This window comes from Ahaetulla prasina, chromosome 1 (assembly GCF_028640845.1).
Source record: "Ahaetulla prasina isolate Xishuangbanna chromosome 1, ASM2864084v1, whole genome shotgun sequence".
In the NCBI taxonomy this organism is placed as follows: domain Eukaryota; kingdom Metazoa; phylum Chordata; class Lepidosauria; order Squamata; family Colubridae; genus Ahaetulla; species Ahaetulla prasina.
In genome coordinates, this window is record NC_080539.1 from 191,412,677 (window position 1) to 191,435,288 (window position 22,612).

The following is a 22,612-nucleotide window of genomic DNA, read 5'->3' on the forward strand; positions in this document are numbered from 1 at the left end:
TGGCCATTGTTTTGGGAGATCTAAACAAGGCAAACTTAAGGAAAGAGCTACCAAAATACTTTCAGCATGTCAATTGTCCCACCAGAGGCAAGAATACTCTAGACCATTGCTACACAACACTAAAAGATGCTTATCGGTCTTTACCACGTGCAGCTGTAGGACACTCTGATCATTGCATGATTCACCTTGTACCTGCTTACAGGCAAAGACTTAAAGCCACAAAACCAATAATTAAATCAGTGAAGACCTGGACGGAGGAATCAAAATTAAAGCTGCAGGCATGTTTTGACTGCACTGATTGGAATATTTTTAAAGATACCTCTGCGGACCTGGATGAACTCACAGATACTGTAACATCATATGTCAGCTTCTGTGAAGACCTATGTGTACCTACAAGGAACTTGCGAATATACAGTAACAACAAACCTTGGTTCACACCTAAACTTAAGCAGCTACGACATTCGAAAGAGGAGGCCTACAGAAAAGGTGATAAAATGCTGTACAATCAGGCCAGAAATGCACTAACAAGGGAGATCAGAGCAGCAAAAAGAGGCTACTCTGAAAAGCTAAAGAATCAGTTTTCAGCAAATGAACCAGCAAACATGTGGAAAACTCTTAAAAATATCACCGGCTATGGAAAACCTCCTTCCCAGGCTGAAGGTAATCAACAACTGGCAGATGACCTGAATGAGTTTTACTGCAGGTTTGAAAGGAAACTACAGCCACCTATCTCCACAACCCCCATCTCAGACACACCAACAACAGCCAAGCCTCCTACAACTGACCCCATTTCATTGGGTTCACAACCCCTAGTGATCACAGAAAAGGAAGTGCAGGACCTATTTCACAGACAAAAGCCAGGAAAAGCTCCAGGCCCAGACAAGATAATTCCTTCTTGCTTAAAAGTCTGTGCTGACCAATTGGCCCCCATCTTCACCCATATTTTCAATAAATCACTAGAGATGTGTTATGTTCCTTCTTGCTTCAAACGCTCTACCATCATCCCAGTGCCGAAGAAGCCCACCATCAAGGAACTGAATGACTACAGACCAGTTGCTCTAACATCTGTAGTCATGAAAACCTTTGAAAGGCTAGTGCTTTCCTACTTGAAAACCATCACGGATCCGCTGTTAGACCCCTTGCAATTTGCATACCGAGCAAACAGATCAACAGATGATGCTGTTAATATGGCTCTGCACTACATCCTACAACATCTTGAGTCTCCAAAGACCTATGCAAGGGTCCTTTTTGTAGACTTTAGTTCAGCATTCAATACCATCATTCCAGACATTCTTCTAACTAAGCTAAACCAGCTACAGGTACCGGAACAGACTTGCAAGTGGATCACAAGCTTCCTAACAAACAGGAAGCAGCAGGTGAAGCTAAGCAAGATCACATCAAATACCTGTTCAATTAGCACAGGGGCCCCCCAAGGCTGTGTGCTCTCCCCACTTCTCTTCTCCCTGTATACCAATGACTGCATCTCCAATGATCCATCTGTTAAGCTACTGAAGTTCGCAGATGACACAACAGTGATTGGTCTCATTCGAGACAATGACGAATCCGCATATAGACAAGAGGTCGAACGACTAGCCTTGTGGTGCAACCAAAACAATCTGGAACTGAACACACTCAAAACCGTAGAAATGGTGGTAGACTTTAGGAGAAACCCTTCCATACTTCCACCTCTCACAATACTAGACAACACAGTATCAACAGTAGAAACCTTCAAATTTCTAGGTTCTATCATATTGCAAGATCTAAAATGGACAGCTAACATCAAAAACATCATTAAAAAAGGACAACAAAGAATGTTCTTTCTGCGCCAACTCAGAAAGCTCAAACTGCCCAAGGAGCTGCTGATTCAGTTCTATAGAGGAATTATTGAGTCTGTCATTTGCACCTCTATAACTGTCTGATTCGGTTCTGCAACCCAACAAGAAAAACACAGACTTCAGAGGATAATTAGAACTGCAGGAAAAATAATTGCTACCAACCTGCCTTCCATTAAGGACCTGTATACTGCACGAATCAAGAAGAGGGCCGTGAAAATATTTACAGACCCCTCGCATCCTGGACATAAACTGTTTCAACTACTACCCTCAAAACGATGCTATAGAGCACTGCACACCAGAACAACTAGACACAAGAACAGTTTTTTCCCAAAGGCCATCACTCTGCTAAACAAATAATTCCATCAACACTGTCAAACTATTTACTGAATCTGCACTACTATTAATCTTCTCATAGTTCCCATCACCAATCTCTTTCCATTTATGACTGTATGACTATAACTTGTTGCTGGCAATCCTTATGATTTATATTGATATATTGACCATCAATTGTGTTGTAAATGTTGTACCTTGATGAACGTATCTTTTCTTTTATGTACACTGAGAGCATATGCATCAAGACAAATTCCTTGTGTGTCCAATCACACTTGGCCAATAAAAATTCTATTCTATTCTATTCTATTCTATTCTATATTTTGTCAGGAACTGGTATTCTTTTCTTAAGTCTCTAACCCTTCTTGGAATTTGTTTCAACTCCACCATCTCTCTACCCTTGTGTTCTATCATCGTATTTCTCATAAACTGCAAAATCTCTGTTCTCAATGTTTTCTTGGTAAATCTGACTTGAATCTCTCTAGGCAAATTATTTCTCATTGCATATCTTGTATGTACTCTGAAAATCTCATCAATCCCATTTAATATCTTTTCTTTACTCTCTTCCATTGCTTCCCCTAATATCTCCGCAAATTTTTTGGGTAGATTCTCTCCTTTTTCTTCTTCAATATTTTGGAATCTTAGATAATAATCAGCCTTGTCCACTTCCAATGATGTAATTGTTTTTCCTGATTTTTGTCTGTTGTTGTAAATCTATAATCCATCTCTTTCACATTTTTCTCTGTGGATTCTGCTTTCTCTTCCACTAACTTCAGGCATTATTCATTTTTCCCCATCACCTCTTTGACTTCTTCTTCTACTTTGTTTATTCATTCCTTAAGATCTTCATGCATTGCCTGTAACATATTTTTTAATTTCATATTAGCTTTCTCTTGTTGTGTTGTAGTATCTACTATCTTTTGTATCGTGGAGTTGGATGCTGTTGTTATTGATGGTGATGATAAATGTGCCGTTATTTTCTTCATCTTGTTTTTTGTTTTTAAACCACAAAATTTATAATCTGAATATTGAATTTAATTGTAATTCACGTTTGGTATCTTGAAATTGATCCACTTCCACTCTGTTCCACCACCAAGCAATCAAATTCTGTTTTCAAATTAAATCCAAATTTAAGGTCAAAATCAAAATTAAAATACAATCCAAAATTTTCAGGTTCTTGTTACCCTAATCCACATAAGTTTGAAGGAAATAGAAAAGGAGCAAAAAAAAAAAAAAATCACACAAAAACAAAAGGAGAAAGAATGTCTGCCCAGGATAAAAAGGAAAAGCAAAAACCAAAAATTTAAAAAGGAAAAAGAAATAAAAAGAAATAAAAAAAATCCAAAAATTTAATTCCAAAATTTCCAAATGTCAAAAAAATCCAAAAATCCAAAATTATAGATCCAGAAAATAGAGGGAAGGCAATTGGATATTTAGTCTATTATACAGTGGTTCTTTTTCTTTTTCTTTCCCACAAGTCACAAGACAATTATTATCAGAACTCTGTTGCCAAATTTAAAAACATTGTCCAAGGTCATTCCATTTCATATCTTCTTTATTCTTCTCTCAGTTAATTTTCCAATAATTCCTCTTACACCACTAGATGGCACTGCAGTTTACTCCCCCTAATCCTCAATATAATTAATCCAATTCAGACTTTCCAATATAAATCCCAAGATTTTAAAGTTCGTACATATTTTTGTTTTGGCAAAAAGCCACTCTGCCCAATCTGCTTTCTATTTCTCAAATCCGTTTTCAAACTTCTTTAAAATTGTCTTTATTTTATGGCCACTGCTTTTTCGCCACTGTTTCCAGAAGTGAGGAGGCAGCCTTACATCCACTCACTCTCCTTTCCACTTTTGCCATTCTTCTTCTTTTTTTTTTTTTTTTATTCAAAAAGTTTTACAAAATTTTTTCCCCCCTTTCCCCCCTCCTCCCCCCTCCCTTCGCAACCCCCCCCCCGACTTCCCGGAACGAGCACAAGGTATAGTTAAAAATAAAACAAACATATGCTAAAAAATTTTCGTCCCAACTTGATTATACCCCTACAATCATCAATTCCTAACTTCCCCCAAAAGCAATCAAAAATAATACATCATAATCATTCAAAACAGTCTGATAACTCTTAGTCTGATATCTACGTTGAATATAGTCAATCCATTTTTCCATTCCTTTAAGTATCTTTCTTGCGTATTGTCTTTCAAAAAGGCTGATATCTTCGCCATCTCAGCCAAATTGGCAACTTTCAATATCCATTCTTCTATTGTTGGTACTTCTTTTTTCTTCCAATATTGTCCTATTAGTAATCTTGCTGCAGTTATTAGATTTAAAATCAATTTAGTCTCAATTACTGTACAATCCGTAATAATTCCCAACAAGAAAAATTGCGGCAGGAACTTTATCTTCTTTTTCAAAACATTTTGTAAAATCCACCAAATTTTTATCCAAAAGGCCTTTATGTCCTTACAAGTCCACCAAATGTGAAAATATGTAGCGTCATCAGAATTACATCTCCAACATTTTGCTTGCATTTCTGGATACATACGATAATTTTTAGGATCTAGATGCCATCTATAAAACATTTTATAAAAATTTTCCTCAGATTCTGTGCCTCGTGAATTTAACATTTCTAACTCAAATTTTTCCCCACGTTTCCAATAATATTGGCTCCTGAAAATTTTGTGCCCACTTTATCATACAGTCCTTTACCAAGTCCCTTTCAGAATCTATTTCAAGTAACACATTATACAATCTCTTTATATGCTCCTGAGACTGATTTCTAATTTGCTTTACCAAATTTTCCTCGTTCTGCTCTATACCAATTTTCTGATCTCCTTCCATCTAGCACGTAGTTGCTCATATTGAAACCAAGTATAATTTTTCCCTTCCTCTCTTAATACTTGCAGAGATTTTAACTGCAAATTACCTCTTTCAGTATACAAAAGATCTTTATATGTAATCATTTCCTGATTCTGTTCTATGTTTATATTTTCTACTGTATGTCTAGGACTTGCCCATATAGGAACCTTATAATTTAGTTTATAAAAGTAGTTTTTCCAAACACATGAAAGGCATTTCTTAGCACATGATGTTTAAAGGCCTTATCCACTTTTTTGTCATAAATTAAATATGCATGCCATCCATATAGCAAATCATAACCTTCTATATTCAAAATTCTGTCCTCTGTTAAATTAAACCAATCACTTATTGCAGAGAGAGCAGCTGCTTCATAATATAATTTAAAATTAGGCATTTTTAAACCTCCCCTTTCCTGAGAATCTTGAATTATTTTCATTTTAACCCTAGCTTTTTTACCTTCCCATATAAATTTGTTAATTCCCTTCTGCCATTCCTCAAGATTCTTATCTTTCTTAATTATTGGTATCATCTGAAAGAGGAATAAAAATCTAGGTAAAACATTCATTTTAATAGCAGCAATTCTCCCCAGCAAAGATAATTGCAGTTTTTTCCAAACAATCAACTCCTTCTGAACTTTTTGCCATAAAACCTCATAGTTATTCTTATACAATTTCACATTTGACGACGTAATATAAACCCCTAAGTACTTAACCTTCTTTACAATTTCAAATCCTGTTACTTCCTCTAGTTTTTCTTTCTGTTGTCTGGCCATATTTTTTATTATCACTTTTGTCTTTTCTGATTTACCTTAAACCCTGAGACATTCCATATTGATCAATTATTTCCAACAAAGATTTACTAGAATTTATAGGGTTTGTTAAAGTAATCACCAAATCATCTGCAAAAGCTCTTAACTTATATTCATATTGTCTAACTCTAATTCCCTCTATCTCCTTTACTTCTCGTATTTTATCCAATAATGGTTCTAGAGTTAAAATAAACAATAATGGTGATAAAGGACATCCCTGTCTTGTTCCTTTCGCAATCTTAAAAGGTTCTGTTAAGCTACCATTGATTATAATCTGTGCTGTTTGCTCTCCATAAATTGCCCTAATTATTCTTAAAAAACCATCTCCAAATTGCATCTTTTCTATTAATTTAAATAAAAAATCCCAATGCAATCGATCAAAAGCTTTCTCTGCATCGAGAAAAATAAATGCTGCTGGAATAAAATTTTTCTTTTCTAAGTACTCCAGTAAATTAACAATCTGCCTAACATTATTCCTCATCTGTCTCCCTTTTATAAATCCAGATTGATCATTATGAATTCTTCGCTGCAAAATTAACATTAATCTGTTAGCTATTAGTCTAACAAAAATCTTATAATCTTATTATTTAAAAGTGAGATTAGCCTGTAATTCCCAGGTTTAGAACAATCCTGTTCCTCTTTTGGTATCAATGAAATAAAAGAAGTTCTCCATGAGGCGGGAATTCCCCCTCCTAATTGTATCTGATTAAAGAATTCTTCTTCAGTTATTACTTTTAAAAACCAGGGAGTAAAGTAAAAATAGGAATTTTGTTTTCAAGATAATAAATTCAATCTCAGCTAGACGATCCACCTCACTTTTTTCTTCTCTTTTTCTGTGTGGCCACCCCAGCTTTGAGGCAGCTCCCAATGGCTGTCTTTCCAGTAGCTGGGTCGGAGGCTATTTGCCGGCGCTTCAGGAAATTTGCAGTTTCCTTGTTCACACCAGCCCATGCCTCCATTCTTCATCATTCCTACGAGACAGCTACGATCCTCTATGGACCCCCAAAGCAGCTGGAATATCAACACTTCTCTGGAGTCCCGAAGTTCATCGTGTCGCCACGGCGCTGGCCACACTGTCCTTCCGAGAAAACTATTTTGTTAAAGTCAGAGATTATGCTCAGCATGTGCAGATTCTTAATGTTAGTAGAGATAGTTGAGAGAGATATGGATCTAGTCCATACATTCTGACAATGCCACCTTTTCCTTTTGGTTGCAAAATTTTGAATAAAAATTATGTTGCCACACTTGCTTAATAGTTTTACAGAATAAAATATTACACCTATACTCTCCATCACAACTGCAAGATGTGTATAATCTGTAACAATTTGGTACCCATGATTTTGGAGGCAAGTAGATTATGAACCTACTTATGGTGAGCTACTTTGTTCCCTCCATTGTGGACACTTGCCAGCATTTCATCTATTACCACTGTTACTGAGTTCTTCCCATAACTATTGCCTTCAGTTCCTCCCTCAGCATTTTTGAAACTGGTTTCTCTTAAACCTTCAAACAAGCTGCCTCACTTTTTCTCATTGCAAGGTCTGGATAATAATGGAAGACCTCCAAGTGGAAGAAGATCTTTTGTTTGTTTATTGGTTTCAGTCACTTCTCCCCATTTTTCCAAAGCCAGATCATGTGGTGACCCATTAGCTACTGAACTTCTTATACAGTTATTCTAGTATATTTTATCTAGGTCCATGATGGCACGCGTGCCACAGGTGGTACGCGGAGCCATATCTGCAGGCATGCAGGTCATTGCCCTAGTTCAGCTTTAGCACACATGCACATGCCGGCCACTTGATCTTCAGATGGCCCCACCCATGCCACCCCCTCCCCACCCAGAAGGGCAAAAAACGGGCCTGCTGGGTCCACCGGAAGTCATGAAATGGGCTATTTCCGGCCTCTGGAGGGCTTCCGGGGGGGGGGGAGACCATTTTTGCCCTCCTACAGTTTGAGCTGAAAAAACAAAATTATGCTATGCTTTTTATTTTTATTTATTTATCAAATTTAGAGACTGCTCATCTCACAAACAACTCTATGTTTTATGTTGGCATAGAGGACAGCAATCTGGAAATAAGCACTCACCCTAATCCAAAAGATTATACTGCAAATAAATTCCTGAGAAGGGGGTGCCATATAAATAGCAGAACAGTGATTAGAAAAGAATCTGACCCAAATGTCAGAGAGGAAAGTTTCTGTAATGAATTAGGGAACAATTGCCTTCCTAGGGCAACAGAATTTAGCCTACTTTCTGGCTATCAGACCATAATTTCTCTATTTGGAAACTATCAGCAAATATTTTTATCAGAATCACAAGTTTCCATTTTTATATATTTGTACGAATACGTTTACTTTCAAGCCTGATCTCATTTATAATATTAAGTGCTTTTGCGCAGCATTAATTTTACATGGTTAGTATTGAGTTCAGGTATGCATTGAGGTTTTTTGACATCATTATTTTACTCCTGTTTTTGATATAAACTATGAATCTTATATACTACCCAGGGTTAATACAAAGGTCTATGTTAAATCTCCAGGGATTGCTCTAATTTAGATGAAATTGTGGATCACATCCCTTCCTAGAAACTCCTACATTGATCCAGGTTGTTTCAATCCCCTCTCCTGAGCACATTGAAGTTATGAACAAACACAGTATTTAAATTAGCAAACATTGATGTATTAACAACACATAGGCAACGTAAACCAAGTGCAAAAATATAACAAAAAATCCCATTTTCTCTCAAGATCTATATGTTGAAATGGCTTTCTATATCACTCACCTTACTCACAGTTATTCCATGCCCGTAGCAACACAGAAATTACACATTCACAAACACTTTTTATTCAATAATTCTGCATCTTAATAGTATAAATTGTTTCCTTTCAGTTTGTATATTTAAATAGGGAACAAGTCACACTGAGTGATAAAAGATAAATATGCACATGACATATTTTTCATCCTATTACTTATTAGGCAGTGGATAAGCTTGTTAGCATTATGGATTCCTTCTCTCTTTGGTATGCTCTCCATTTCCCACATCTGTTTTGGTATGTGGTAAGAACCTTCAAAGCATATTCAGAGGAATTAGTATAAAAGGTATTTGCTCAATATTGGTTGCTACATTTTATGTTTATGTTATACTACAATATCTATAACATATTCCCATAAAAAACAGGTGCTTGTCTATATGGTATGATCTCTTGCCTCACAGCACTTTATCTGTATTTGAAATTATAATAGCGCAATACTGTCTCTCCTGAGTTTTTGAGGAGAATTCAGAAAAGGAGAAAACTTCATTCTTATTTTCTTTGTTTTCAATCAATAAAAGAAAAAGGTAAAAATAACCAGTTATATTTCAGTTGTAATGAATTCAATTCATCCATAATTAAATCAGAAGCTCAGCTTTCCTAACTAAGAATTGTTTTTTATTCCTTTCTTTTCTGCAATATCTAAACATTTTTGTTGCTTAACAATGAAGTCCTGTGATTTTTTTACTCGATAGGAAGCCCTCCTAAGATGGCCTTATTCATAAGCAAGTGAAGAATTTCACTGTTTACCATAATATAGTGGCAATTATGTTGTAAACCTTTAAAATAATGTTCAGTAAAAATGCAGGATGAACTAAGAGGAAGGCTAGTAGTGCTTTTAAAAATGTTAAAAAATGTTTTTCTTAACTTGTAATATTCGTTGTCAAATGTTTTTAATTTAGGATGAGCCAAGTTCTGGTATGGATCCTAATGCAAAGAGGCATTTATGGAAAATCATCACGGAGGAAGTACAGAACCAGCGTTCAGTAATACTTACTTCACACAGGTATAATATATTATCTGAGGCATAATGTATATAATAGTTATAAAAATATTTAAATAATAAATCTGTTAAATAATAAATGGACAAATGGACAAATGGACAAATGGACAAATGGAACATACAACTAGAGGGATATAAATTATTTAAAAGAAATAGACCAAATAAAAGAGGAGGTGGAGTTGCACTATATATAAGAAATAACTACATCTCTACAGAAATAGAGCACAACAATGATGAAAATCATCTTGAATGTATTTGGGTCAATATAAAAGGGGTGAAAAACGATATTGCCATAGGTCTATACTATAGGCCACCCAACCAAACAGAGGAAGTAGATGAACTTTTTGCTAGTCAGCTAACTAAGGTATGTAGGAAGCACATCACAGTAGTAATGGGGGATTTTAACTACCCTGACATCAACTGGGAAACAAACTCTGCACCAAGTGGAAAATCCAACAGGTTCCTAACAAACCTAGCAGACAACTTTGTTTCCCAAAAAATAGAGAAGGCGACAAGGGGGTCAGCCATATTGGACTTAATTCTCACTAACAGAGATGAAATGATAGAAGGTGTTGAAGCTACAGGAACCTTGGGGGCAAGTGACCACGCAATATTGGAATTCAACATTAAGCAAATACAAGTAGTAGAACAAAGTCAAACTAGAGTCTTGGACTTTAAGAGAGCTAATTTCAATAAACTTAGAGAGATCTTGAGAAGGATTCAATGGATGAGAATCCTCAGGGGGAAAACAACTCAAGAAGCTTGGGAAATTTTGAAAAGTGAGATTATAAAAGCACAGTCTAACACAATACCAATGAAGAAGAAAAATAGTAGATCACAAAAGAAACCAGCATGGATGCATAAAGAACTATCTGACAAATTGAAAGACAAAAAGGACAAATATAAAAAATGGAAAGAGGGGCAAATAACTAAGGCAGAATATCAGCAAATAGCCCGAGCCTGTAAAGATGAAGTGAGGAAAGCTAAGGCTCACAATGAACAAAGGCTAGCGACAAAAGTAAAAAATAATAAAAAAAGCTTCTTCCAACATGTTAAAAACAAGAAAAAAGTCAAGGAAACAATTGGCCCATTGCTGGGAGAAAGTGGCAAGAAGATGACAAGCAACAGGAGAAAGCAGATCTACTTAACTCATATTTTGCATCTGTCTTTACACAAAAGGAAAAAGCAATCCAACCTATCAAAAACAGCACTACAAAAAACAGATTAGAAACACAAGTTAAAATAGGGAAGAAAATGGTAAGTGAACACCTGTCTACCCTAGACGTGTTCAAATCACCAGGACCGGATGGATTACACCCCAAGGTTCTGAAGGAACTGGCAGACGTGATCTCAGAACCACTGAACTATATCTTTCAAAGATCCTGGAGCACAGGGGAGCTGCCAGAGGACTGGAAAAGAGCTGATGTAGTTCCCATCTTCAAAAAGGAAAAACAGATCCAGGAAACTACAGACCTATCAGTCTGACCTCAATACCGGGAAGATTCTGGAAAAGATAATCAAGCAACGAATCACCGAACACCTAGAAGCAAACAAAGTAATAACCAAAAGCCAACATGGGTTTGTCAAAACAGATCATGCCAGACTAATCTTATCGCATTCTTTGACAAAATGACAAAATTAGTAGACCAGAGGAATGCTGTTGATATAATTTACTTGGACTTCAGTAAAGCATTTGATAAAGTAGACCATAACCTACTACTAGATAAAGTAGAAAATGTGGGTTAGACAGCACCACCACCAGATGGATTCGTAACTGGCTGACCAACCGCACTCAACGTGTAGTCCTCAACGGAACTACATCCACATGGAGGAAGTATGCAGTGGAGTACCCCAAGGCTCTGTTTTAGGCCCAGTACTCTTCAACATCTTCATCAATGACTTGGACGAGGGATAGATGGGGAACTCATCAAATTTGCAGATGACACCAAGCTGGCAGGAATAGCCAACACTCCAGAAGATAGGCTCAAGTTACAGAAAGATCTTGACAGACTTGAACATTGGGCGCTATCTAACAAAATGAAATTCAACAGTGAAAAAGTAAGGTTCTACATTTAGGCCAAAAACAAAATGCACCAGTACCGTATATGTGGTACCTTGCTCAATAGTAGTACCTGTGAGAGGGATCTTGGAGTCCTAGTGGATAACCATCTAGATATGAGCCAGCAGTGTGCAGCAGCTGTTAAAAAGCCAACACAGTTCTGGGCTGCATAAACAGAGGATAGAATCAAGATCACGTGAAGTGCTAGTACCACTTTATAATGCCTTGGTAAGGCCACACTTGGAATATTGCATCCAGTTTTGGTCGCCACGATGTAAAAAAGATGTTGAGACTCTAGAAAGAGTGCAGAGAAGAGCAACAAAGATGATTAGGGGACTGGAGGATAAAACATATGAAGAACGGTTGCAGGAACTGGGTATGTCTAGTTTAACAAAAAGAAGGACTAGGGGAGACATGATAGCAGTGTTCCAATATCTCAGGGGCTGCCACAGAGAAGTGGGAGTCGGGCTGTTCTCCAGAGCACCTGAGGGTAGAACAAGAAGCAATGGGTGGAAACTGATCAAGGAAAGAAGCAACTTAGAACTAAGGAGAAATTTCCTGACAGTTAGAACAATTAATAAGTGGAACAACTTGCCTTCAGAAGTTGTGAATGCTCCAACACTGGAAATTTTTAAGAAAATGTTGGATAACCATCTGACTGAGATGGTGTAGGGTTTCCTGCCTGGGCAGGGGGTTGGACTAGAAGGCCTCCAAGGTCCCTTCCAACTCTGATGTTATGTTATGTTATGTAATAACAATACAGTATATAATCATTTCTTTCTGCTTGCTTATTAAGTGTTTTGGCTTTGTTCTATTTATTCAAGTTAAAGTAGCAGAATAGACTACTACATACTACATAGGAAACAATGAGTCTCTGACCAGGCAGAGTCATATGAAGTGAGACATCTCCAACTCTTGCATAAATACAACTAAAATTTAAAATAGGAAATTAAGGGAAGGAAAAAGAGAGGGGGGAAAGAAAATATGAGTTACAAGGAAAGAAAGAAAAAAGCATTGACTTCCGACTTTTTTTAGGCGGTACAAAATAACACCATTCCAGCCTTAACTTTTTACTTTTACACATTAGTATATAACTAACCATAACAACAAATCTATCTAATTGGCAAAACCAAAGTCAATGTTTCATTTTTTTTCATAACAAGCAAAAAATCTGGAAATGATATCCAAATAAATGGCTTGCTCACAAATTAAAAAAAGAAAAGGAAAAGAAATTAATACAAAATCTAGAAGATGAAGAAAAGACAGTACACTTTCAGAAAGACAAAATAAAAACCATAGTGACAAATTACTTTCAAGCTCTCTGTAGACAAGAAAAAATAGATGAAAATGAAGTTAAGAGATACCTAAGAGAGAGGAGTCACCCAACTATACCAGATTCAATCAAAGAAATATTAAACAGGAAAATAACGACAGCTGAGCTGAAAAATGCAACACAAAAACAAAAAAATAATAAAACTCCAGGGCCAGATCTCCAGATTGGTTGGCACAGTTTTCTTTGGGATGGGAAGAATAAATACCATACATATTTTCAAAGTCACCTATTAAGAAATGCCCTTTTACAAGTTTGGGAGAAAATTAAGAAAGATCACTACACAAAAGCCCCAGTCTGGTTATCAACCGTGGAAGTAATATTACATCAAAATACCACAGATTTGAGTAAAATGATAATATGTACAGAGCTACTCAATGAAAAAGGGGAATTAAAATCAATTCAAGATTTGAAACAACAAGGATTAAATATGGAATGGTGGCCATATTTACAAATAAAAACCAGATTTAAGAAAGATCGGGAACAATATGGTATACATAGAGAACAATTGGATATAGATAAAATTATATTAGGTTCGGGAGGAAAAATGATCACCAAAATTTATAATTTTCTCTTAAAATACAAAATGGAAGATGAAACAGTAAAAGAAACGATGATCTGTTGGGCAAAAAACTTTGGGCGTAATATAGAATTAGAAAAATGGGACAGATTGTGGGACAGAAATTATAAATTACCCATGGCAGTAGCCTGTAAAGAAAATTTGTACAAAATGTTTCACAGATGGCATCTGGCACCAGCAAGATTGGCCAAAATGTTCCCAAATTTACCACCAAACTGTTGGAGATGTGGGTATAAGCTAGGCAAATACTACCATATGTGGTGGATGTGCCCCAAAATAAATTTTTTTTGGCAAAAAATTAAAAATTGGCTAGAGGAAATTATCCAATTAAAAATGGAATTCAAACCTGAATTTTATCTTTTGGGAATAATTAGTTTAAAAATGGATAAATCTTTGCAATATCTAACACTTCATATACTAACGGCAGCAAGGATCGCTGTAGCATAGGCATGGAAACAAAATAATGTTCCAGCAGAGGAAGTAATTATCCAAAAAATTTACAATGTGCAGAAATGGACAGGATGACGTTAGAAATTAAGGAAAGGGAAGAGTCAGATTATTATAAATTGTATGATTGGTTGGAAAAAAGAAATCAAAATTATAAATTATAAATTGGATTGTTAATCTGACTGAGCTGGAATTAGGAAAGGTAAACTATTGGATAAGTATGTATAGGTCTGATTTAAAAAAATATATACAATCGCCGATACAACGACCTGTAAAATATGTAACGATATGTTTGTGATGTATTTTTCAATGTTTTTTTTTGGTGTTTTTTTTTTGTTTTTGTCATTTTATTTTTTTTAAGGGTGAAAAAACTTAATAAAAATTACTAAAAAAAATAACATAATTAAATATATTCTCCTCTTTGAGTAAAACAATCAATTTAACAATTTCTGCTTTATCTTCCTTGCTGTGGAAATAATATGTATTTCTATTTGTACTTACTAATCTTTGTAAACTATCACCATTTATATTAACAAAATTCACTGTATTCTTTCAGATTCTTTAACCTTAAAGAGAAAAATACTTTTTTTCATCCATTTTAAAGCACTAAACCTTTCTTTAAAACATTTCAATCAAAACTTTCTAATACATCTTTTTAAGTTCCTCTTAACATTGCATAAAATTCACTATTAAATTTAGATTACTTTCTCCAAGTTACCCTCATATAATATCTTTTTCTTCTTGTGTGCATCTTTTTTAAAACTCCAACTTTTTCTTTAAACTAATACACCATTTTTTTAACTTTCTCTTAACATGGATACTCTCAAATACACTTTCAATAATATTTTGCAAACTTAAGGAATTACTTAAGCAGTATATACAGTATAAAGGAAAAATACATTTTAAAACTTTAGATTAAGACTTTCTTTCAATTATAAATATCAAATTGATAAAAATCCATCCCAATTCCAGCTTATCTTCATGGAGTAAAGTCTTTATTTTCTCTGGAATGTTTGTCAAGTAATTATAAGCTCCTCTTTTTCTCAAGGATTTCTCAACCTCAAGGATTTCTTAGTGAGACATCTCCTACTCTCAAGGCTGGGAAAACAATGGCTAAAGAACTATTGACTTGAAAAGGCAGGAGGAAAGCCTGGGATTTAAAAACTGGGAATAACATATATTTAGAACTTGACTCCTGTATTCTGCAGTAAATATGACTTCTGTGCAATTTCAGTTTACATATTTGTGCCAAGGCTGGGACACAACTAGGTTATTAACTGTTAGTGATTATGGCACTGAAGGGCTGAGATTTAAAGCTATGACTAACAAGAAAACAGATTTAAAATGTATACTTTTGATAAATAGCCTATGAAATAGCTACCGTACCTTTCTCTTCTTGATGCCTGATTACCAGTTCAATATAAATATTATGGCTTATATTTAGAATAATTGCACTTAACATTTAATATGTATCTCTACTGTGGAAACTAATATCCAAGGAAAATCACAACAAAACACAACAATGAATGCAATAGAAAATAGAAAAAACAAAATATTGAGAAGATCTGGATTTGACTTTTCTTGCTTTCGCTAGTTCAGCAAATCTTTTGGAGCCAAGATTTGTCATCTGAACTCCAAAAGTCATATTTTCTTTGATAATATTCCTTTGGTAATTGTCTAAATAGAGGAGGCTTTCAGACATCAACTCCTTAGACAGATTCCAAAAGTAATCCAAACCTATATTGCTGTTAAGGGGCACAATGCTTAGCGGTTAAAGACAGATTTGTCAGCTTGACAAATCATCTTGACAGCCTCAGTGGTGGGTTGCTACCGGTTCTCCCCGGTTCTTGCAAACCGGTAGTAAATATTTTGAGTAGTTCGGAGAACCAGTAAATGTCACCTCTGCCTGGTCCCGCCCTCAATCTATTTGCTGCCTCCGGACTCTCAGCTGATTGGCTAGAAGGAAAAAAATCAGGACTCACTTGACAAAAAAGAGAAAAAACACAACACACTGTCACTTTAAATTGAGAAGCCAAAAAGCCTCCCAATTGATCAGCTAGAATGAAAAAAACAGGACTTGCTTCTCAGCCAGGAGATCGCTTGGAAAAAAAGAAGGGAAAAAAAAAAGATGCCGTCGCTTTAACGGAGGATTTTACTAGCAGAAGCAGTTTGTTTCTGGGTCAGCTGAACAACAAACTGGATAAGAGGAGGGATTCTTATATGGTTCTATGTTTTTGAAGTTTTGGGTTTTGTGCAACATGGGCTTTGTGTTTCTAAAATGGTTTGGGCGATTTCCATTGTGAAATATCCTGTCTTGAATGAGTTTTCTGCTTGCTTGTAAATGGAACCGAACTTCCGGAACCGAACTTCTGAACTTCTATTATCTCTAAGCACCAGTAGCTGTTTTCTGCCTACAAAGTTTCCTTTATGCAGCTGGCAGGAATGTGGAGGGAATGGGAATTTTGAAGTAACCTTCCCCTGGAGTGAGGAGGGAATGGGGATTTTAGATTTGCTGTCAAATATCAGTCATAATACTAATGACTGTTTTGAGCAATATGCAGATTGTATTACACGAATGACTATTTTATATGTGAAATTATGACTGAAACCTATATTGGTTCACACTGTCAGGAAGTTTCTCCTTAGTTTTAGGTTGCTTCTCTCTTTTTTGAGTTTTGATCCATTGCTTCTTGTTTTGCCTTCTGGTGCTTTGGAAAATACATTCTTTCTGGCAGCCCCTTAAAAGCCTATCACACTCTAGGGCAAAGCATCAGTAGTGGGTTGCTACCGGTTCTCCCCAGTTCACAAGAACCGGTAGTAAACATTTTGAGTAGTTCGGAGAACCGGTAGTAAAAGTTCTGCCTGGCCCCGCCCCCAATCTCTTGCTGCCTCCCGACTCCCAGCTGATCGGCTAGAAGGAAAAAATCAAGACTCACTTATCGAAGAAGAGAGGAAAAAAAAGACACCATCCCTTTAAATTGAGAAGCCAAGAGCCTCCCAACTGATTGGCTCACTTCTCAGCCAGGAAATTGCTTGGCAAAGAAGAAGTGGGTGGGGGGAGGAAACGCTGTCGTTTTAAATTGACAGAGCTAGAAGCTCCTTTCTGGATCAGCTGAACAACAAATTGGATAAAGGAGGAATTCTTATATGGTTCAATGTTTTTGAAGTTTTGGGGTTTGTGCAACATGGGCTTTGTGTTTCTAAAAAGGTTTGGGCGATTTCCATTGTGAAGTATCCTGTCTTGAATGAGTTTTCTGCCTGCTTGTAAATGGAGCCGAACTTCTGGCTTTCACTTTATATTATCTGTAAGCACCGGTAGCTGTTTTCTGCTTACAAAGTTTCCTTTATGCAGCTGGCAGGAATGTTTAATTCCATGGCAGGTTCCTTGCTAGCAGCTTGATTATACCTTAATTATCTGGGATATTTTATTTGGGAAATGAAGAGGGGGGAGTTTGATTCCTTCCCAGGACAGATTAGTGGGGTGGGGAGGAAATGGGGATTTTGAAGTAACCTTCCCCTGGAGTGGAGAGGGAATGGGGATTTTAGGCTTGCTGTCAAACATCAGCCATAATACTAATGATTGTTTTGAACAATATGCAGGTTGTATTTACATGAATGGCTATTTTATATGTGAAACTATGACTGAAACCTATATAGGTTCACACTGTCAGGAAGTTTGTCCTTAGTTTTAGGTTGCTTCTCTCTTTGTTGAGTTTCCATCCATTGCTTCTTGTTTTGCCTTCTGGTGCTTTGGAAAATACTTTCCCCCCTTCTTTCTAGCAGCCCCTTAAAAGACTGTTGCCTATCACACTCTTGGGCAAAGCATGTGAGCCATTTCCTCCTTTCAGTGGTCCATGAAAGTGCATCTATAGCAGGGGTCTCTAACCTTGGCCACTTTAAGACAGCAAAACTGGCTGAGGAATTCTGGGAGTTGAAGTCCATAAGTCTTAAAATGGCCAAGTTTGGAGACCCCTGATCTATAGTATGTAGATAATAAAGTTGAAAAAAGGTGAACAACATTTTTGCAGAACTATAGATATGTTGAGGCTGGGTGTGACAAGGAATGGCTGGGAGGGGAGGGGCCAGGCGAGGTACCCCTTGACATGAGAGACATTGAGTTGGCCACGCCTACCCAGTCATATGACCATCAAGCGACACCTACTGTCACATGACCATCAAGCCACACCCACAAAATAAGCCACGCCCACAGAACCGGTAGTAAAAAAAATTAGAACCCACCCCTGCAAAGCATGTGAGCCATTTCCTCCTTTCAGTGGTCCATGAAAGTGCATCTATAGCAGGGGTCTCCAACCTTGGCCACTTTAAGACTTGTGGACTTCAACTCCCTTTGCTTTGCTAGCTGAGGAATTCTGGGAGTTGAAGCCCACAAGTCTTAAAGTGGTCAAGGTTGGAGACCCCTGATCTATAGTATGTAGATAATAAAGTTGTATGTAGTATGTAGTACAGTATGTAGATAATAAAGTTGAAAAAAGTTGGAAAAAGGTGAACAACATTTTTGCAGAACTATAGATACAATGAGGCGGGTGTGACAAGGAATGGCTGGGAGGGGAGGGGCCAGGCGAGGCACCCCTTGACGTGAGTGACATTGAGTTGGCCATGCCTACCTAGTCACATGACCATCAACCCACAACCACTGTCACATGACCATCAAGCCACACCCACAAAATAAGCCACGCCCACAGAACCGGTAGTAAAATAATTTAGAACCCACTCCTGGACTTGAGACCCAAGCATGACAGGGTGAGCTCCTGTTCTTGCCCCAGCTTCTGCCAACCTAGCAGTTTGAAAGCATACAAATACGAGTAGTAGGTACCATTTTGATAGGAAGGTAACAGCATTCCATGAGCCTTGGGTATAGTCATGCTGGCCACATGACCACAGAAGTTTTTTATGATAACATTGGCTCCCTCAACTAAGAAACAGAGATGAACACTGCCCTCTAGAGTTGGACACAACTGGACAGGGGAAACCTTTAGTCTTAGCTTTTTTAATTGCTGCCACCTGTATATAATGTTTCCATACTGCATTCTCCGCCATCAAAGTACATAATAACAGTAAAACAGTAATAGATATTTTACAACATGCAAAACCAAAACCCAATTATGAAAGCATATCTAATCAAATTAACCAAGCCAACATAAATACGTTTCTAAACCATTTTAACGAGCTATGTCATAAGAAAAGTGAGCTTCCAAAAGTTACATTTGCCAGAAGATGACTAATATCCTGATTGTGCCTTCTCAATCCTCATAAGTGTTGCTGATGATTTCCCATTTGGGATAACTGAATGAGTCTTCCTGATTTCTGCTGTTGCAGAGGAATATTAGATAACCAGTTTTCAGGCAGTAAGAGAAGTGAACGAGTTCATTTAAGAGATAGCTCAATGGGGGAGTTCAAATGCAAAGTCTACAACAATTTTTTAAGCTTTGGAATTTGTCTCTTTCCTCTTAATATTTGATTACCTATCAAGCAGTTCCAATACTTCTTCCAAACCTTGTGGAATGTGATTCCTATTATCTTCTCCAGAAGAAAATAATGCTTCTGATTATAACTGGATTATACGCCTATCATGCATACTTTTCAGTCCCATCTTGCTGGTTATTTATTAATATATAAATTGGGTATTTTTGTTTGCAATTTTTGAGAAAATTGCAAACAACAAGATATGTTCTAATCCTCAGGCATTCTAGTTGAAATTGAATTGAAAATGCAATACCTTTTGGTTTTCAGCATGGAAGAATGTGAGGCTCTCTGCACACGCCTGGCTATCATGGTAAATGGACATTTCCAGTGCTTGGGTTCATTACAGCATATAAAAAGCAGGTTGGTAAAATATTTCTTTTGTGACAACTTTTACTTTGCCATCCAATTGAGCAAGAAGTAAAGTGTATAAGAGCAATTTTTGCTCTAAGGGGGGAAATGGTACAAAAATTACCAAACAAGTAATATTTTAGCTTATTGAAAACATATATGAAAATGAAAGAAGAAATAAGTGATCCAAGGTGATATAATAAAGTTATTGCATTCTATCACATATTTGTATCATAACTTAGATATTCAGAGCAAGATTTATCACATTTAAGTATCAAAGGATGAGCAAATGACACAGCATAGATAGGAACTCTACCAGGGGTGAAATGCTCCCGGTTCTGACCGGATCGCGCAATCCGGAATGATGGGGATGGGTAGGTCAGAGAACCGATAGCAAAAATCCCTGCCCCCACCCACCCACGCCTCACTGTTCCTCTTCTCTGTCCCTGAAGCTGTCAGTAGTGATATAGCTGCAAACGGCCTTAAATGACTGCCGCGGTGCTTCAAAGGGCCGCACTATAGCTGATCAATGCTGTAGGCGGCTAGTAGACTGGTGCCTCTATTTTTAAAGAAGATAGACTGGTGCACTTCCAAAGAAAGGCAATTAGTAGACTGGTGCCTCTATTTTTAAAGAAGATAGACCAGTGCACTCCCAAGTTTTGTATACTTGGTTTATTATTTTTATTATTTATTATTATTGGCCATGTCCATTCAGTCACCTGACCACCAAGCCATGCCCACCACGTCACCTGACCACCAAGCCACACCCACCAATTAAGCCACGCCCACAGAACCGGTAGGGAAATTTTTTAGATTTCACCCTACCTACACAAACCACTGATGCTGCAGCACTTAGATCATTCTAATCTTCTGAAATTTGAAGCCGATCCAGATCCTTAATGTACTTGTGCTTGTACTAGGAATTATGATTCATTTTTTTTCTAGAAGTACTGCTTGGGATTATTAGAATTTTTATTACACTTTGAATCTAATAAATTATACTTTTCATATTTTCCTCTAGATTTGGAAAAGGATTCACTGTGAAGATGCATTTGAATAACAGTGCGGACAGCATTGAAAAGCTGACTCTATTTTTACAAACAAACTTTCCAAATACATATTTAAGGGTACATATTTTTACATATCTATACTGTGAAATGCCTGAATGTCACATTAACAACTTAGAAATCTGGTTACCGTATATACTCGAGTATAAGCCGAGTTTTTCAGCACGTTTTTTGTGCTGAAAAACGTCCCCTCGGCTTATACTCGGGTCTATACGGCTTATACTCGAGGTTTTTTTTTAAGCCCTCGGCTTATACTCGATATATCGGCTTATACTCGAGTTTTTTTTCTTTTTCACATTTTACCGGACGGCTGGGAAGCCCTGCCGGTGCAGTGAGAGGCGGGCGGGGCCGCCAGCCTTCTCAGCTGAGGGAGGGAGGGTTTCCCCAACCGGTAGGTGCCTCATTTCCCACCCTCGGCTTATACTCGAGTCCCCAGTTTACCCCAGTTTTTGGGGTAAAATTGGGGACCTCGGCTTATACTCGGATCGGCTTATATTCGAGTATATACGGTACATTTCTTTAGGCTTCAGGGAGATTTCTGACATGATGGAATATTCTTTCAAGCACTTAAATAAGCAGAATATCAATAAGGCTAAGCTAAAGTGCAAAAAAAGTGCGATTCACCTTTTCATAGAAAAGAATGTAATAATGTGAGTGCCTGTTGTTCAGTCCAGCCACAAACTAAAAAGAGGCAAATTATTCTTGATTAATGCTCTGATAGAAATTGTAGCATCCTGAATTAACTGTAGAATTCACAAAGTAATATTACCAGCCAAAAGTTATTCACACTTGTTCTATAAAATTAGAGTAGACAGTGTGTTTTACAGATTTTTTCCTCATTCACTTTTAAGGATCTCACCACATTCTTGTACAGAAGAAAACAGAAGTAAAAAACCAACACTTTCATAAGATTCCTTTAGAAATTTGGTTGCGACTGGTTCTAAGATCCTGGCAGCGTAAAAGAAGCAAAGGCCAAAGTAGTTCCTGATTAATAGGACCTACTAATACTGGAGGTTTTTTTATTTATCAAATGTATAAGTACATAATGAGTCTCACAGTTGATTCTCAAGCTCCTTGTAGAGTAGTTTGTAAAAATCATCCAGGATAATAGAGAAGGCCCTGTAAGAATAACTTCATGGAGTGTAATGAAAGAACTGGCACAATCCTATTAAAATGCCAGGTACAAATGAATCAAGATTGGAAATATGTTGTCAGATGGACAGATAGTATTTAATTTAAAAATATGCATTTGTCTGCATTAAATCTTATTCATACAGGACCATCAACTGAACATGGTGGAATATCATATCCCAGTGTCTGCAGGAGGAGTGGCAAACATATTTCAACTTCTAGAAAGGAACAAAGCAGTTTTTGAAATTAAGCACTTCTCTGTGAGTCAAACAACACTGGAAGAGGTAAGCAATAAACTTGTCTCATTTTTTGTTGACACAGTAGAATTAAACTGTAAGAAACACAGACTTCTGAATTGTAGCTCCTGGGACATTGGATCTCTTTTCCTAGGTTGAGGCAAAATAACTTATAACTGTTACCAGCAATATGTGAAAAACAGGCCTTGCATAGAATGCCTAGGAATCTATAGAATGTGGGATTTTTAGGCAAAGTATGAAATGTCTGTGTTATTTTAATATGTTAC

The 22,612-nt window shown here is 36.9% G+C and overlaps 1 protein-coding gene across 2 annotated transcripts in view; it reads left to right on the plus strand.

Moving 5' to 3' along the window:
• ABCA12 (ATP binding cassette subfamily A member 12) overlaps positions 1 to 22,612 on the plus strand; it is a 393,723-nt gene that overhangs the window by 365,932 nt on the left and 5,179 nt on the right. For both annotated transcript variants that reach the window (XM_058185940.1, XM_058185931.1), the window contains 4 exons: positions 9,543 to 9,646; positions 19,811 to 19,903; positions 20,913 to 21,018; positions 22,236 to 22,373. In XM_058185940.1, coding sequence (XP_058041923.1) covers positions 9,543 to 9,646; positions 19,811 to 19,903; positions 20,913 to 21,018; positions 22,236 to 22,373 — 441 coding nt within the window. The remainder of the gene's footprint in view (positions 1 to 9,542; positions 9,647 to 19,810; positions 19,904 to 20,912; positions 21,019 to 22,235; positions 22,374 to 22,612) is intronic.